The 2,500-nt window shown below is 39.6% G+C and overlaps 1 protein-coding gene across 1 annotated transcript in view; it reads right to left on the minus strand.

The window, feature by feature from the left end:
• Positions 1–1,198: 1,198 nt before the first annotated feature.
• LOC101855104 overlaps positions 1,199–2,500 on the minus strand; it is a gene marked incomplete in the record, with an annotated part of 9,454 nt that continues 8,152 nt past the window's right edge. Inside the window, 1 exon segment of the mRNA XM_005099363.3 lies at positions 1,199–2,459. Coding sequence (XP_005099420.2) covers positions 2,304–2,459 — 156 coding nt within the window.

The following is a 2,500-nucleotide window of genomic DNA, read 5'->3' on the forward strand; positions in this document are numbered from 1 at the left end:
GGGGGGGGTGTACTGTCAGGAGTGCAAATAGTTGGCCTCAGTCTTCTCCAAAATCCCTAGCAGAGTTCAAAACATTTCCAGTAACCTGACTGCCCGTTTTGAGCCCAAAAGAATAAAGGAGTGCCAAGCAGAAGAGGAAATGTGTTGTTATCCTCGAATATAAGAAAGTGGAATGTTGTGGGTGTTCTGATACAAGATAGATGAACTCTTTGGTTCTATTTCTAGAAGAACGTGTGAGGGCCCTAGGCTACTTAAAAGCACATCTCTGTCAGGGTAACAGAGTGCAAGAACGGAAACTCCCACCGGAAGTTAGCGAGAGATCTCATCTCTTCTCTTTATCGCCTCGGGATTTTTTTGAAGGTCAAAGAACCCATGTTCACTGTAGATCTGATACCGAAGCTTTTCTTGGAAAGTGTGTGTGCGTGAGGGGGGGGGGGGGGGGGTAATACTTGATTTTTTTTCCCTTCTTGTTAGTTTGTTTTATTGGAGGGGCTTGGGGGTTGTTCTTCGATTCCCAAGACGTTGTTTTCAAGGTAAACATGCAGGGTGATGATATAGTGTTCACGTGGTGGCCTCGTTTGATTTATTTTTAGGAACATTAATGTTTTATAACAGGAGCTCTTTTGGGAACCGTGTCGTGTTTTAGGCATCAACCTTGTAATCCGCAGGTTTTGAGTGCGATCCGTTCATAATCCCTCAGGATAATTCTAACGGAAATTACACAGCTTTTTGGTACATGATCGAGCCGTTCTGGCATCAGTGTTGAGAGTACATGCCACCGGTACGAAAAACGAAGGTACGTGGCACAAGAGCGTAAATCTTAATCATTGACGAACATAAATAAAATGTGTTCCTTTCAAAGTGATTTCATTTTCTGTTTCTCCACACTACTGATTCAGATTTCATATGGTATACACAAAGGAGATGCGGGATGTTCTTTTAATCTTTTCTTAGTATAGCTTCTGCTTTGAATTATATACCCGGCACGAATGATGAATGAAAAGTAGATAACAGAAATGACGACAACATCGATAGGTAAGATGGCGATATAAGACAATTAAACAGACAGCGTTGACGAAACTAAAGAAATCAAGACTATAACAAAAAATTTGGCACTATAACAGTAACAGTATTGACAAGAATACTGGTCTAATTCTTTGTTTTGTTTAAAGGAAAGCAATAAAGTATGCGGTGAGTATAAAGACATAATGCTATTTATTGTAATATTCTTCACAGACAGTCTACTCACGAACAGACAACTGCATTGAAATGGGGACATGTAGTATAGACTAGACAGACAATGCAATAAGAAAATATACAAATTATTCTGAGACAGAAAAACGATGGCTGCTCTTAAGTGGCTCGTTGTCAATGTTTTCACCTTCTGCTTGCGCAGCTTCCTCTTACCCCCACCCACACCCCCTCGAGATCGCGCACACCGGTTTTATTTAACTCAAACTCTTTAAGAAAGCTCTTGTTTTTATCACAGATTATCTCCCCTCCTCACTACAGTATTATGTTCAGTCCTCTCAAGGCATAGACACAACATGTCGATTAAAAACTAGAACAAAGTGTGGATTGCTGAAGTATCTCTCAACATGATAGCTTTGTTTGAAAGGAGAATTTGAAACATTTCATCGTCAAGAATAATTTACAGGAAATTTGATCAACTCCAGTTACAAAGCAAAATTTTACATACAGTGAAGGCATCTTACTGTCATTTATTTTCATTTTTATTACAAGCAGAAGCTCATCTTAAAGGAAGCATTTCAAAACTGTTCTCATAAAAAGAATTATAATAGTATTATCTATCATTCCCATTCATTAGAAATATTCAGTACGCTCATACATGTACTGCTTAAATTCAGTTGGTGGCTCTACCAAATATTCAAAAGCGTATACTTATTATACTGTTTACATCCTACATTCTACTATTTCAGGGGCTCCAGTGACAGGTTGAGTCGTGAGTCAGACTCAAAATTATTGTCGAGAAAGTGTTGCTAACACAGAGTTTGGATGTGTGGTGACTGGGGTGTGTCCTTGAGCAAGGCACGATAACCTTAGCTAGAAAACGAGGGCGCAGCACAATGGCAACCAACAATGGCATACCTATAAATTATTCCCCATTGCTGCAATATTGTGTATTTGATATTCTTTGTGTCTGTATTTGTGTGTTGAATTATGCATTTATGCATACATGTTTGCCATTGTAACACAAATTTCTTCTGAGGGGACTAATTAAGTGTAGTTTATTTATCCATATATTGTTTAGGTCTCAGGATGAGGTAATAAATATTCATAAATCACGGATTACACGTCTGTGCTCCAGGGGCTGGGTATTTGCTGCAGAACTCGTCATATCCGCCGTACGTCCAGGGGTTCGTCTCTCTCCAGGCTGTGCTGACGGCACCGTACTCCAACATGGCTTTCTTGATCTTCTCGCCCATTGCTCCACGGAACTGGAAAAAGCGTTGAGCACAAAAATGTAAGGGGTATTAAT

Source organism: Aplysia californica, unplaced genomic scaffold (genome assembly GCF_000002075.1).
Source record: "Aplysia californica isolate F4 #8 unplaced genomic scaffold, AplCal3.0 scaffold00210, whole genome shotgun sequence".
In the NCBI taxonomy this organism is placed as follows: Eukaryota; Metazoa; Mollusca; class Gastropoda; order Aplysiida; family Aplysiidae; genus Aplysia; species Aplysia californica.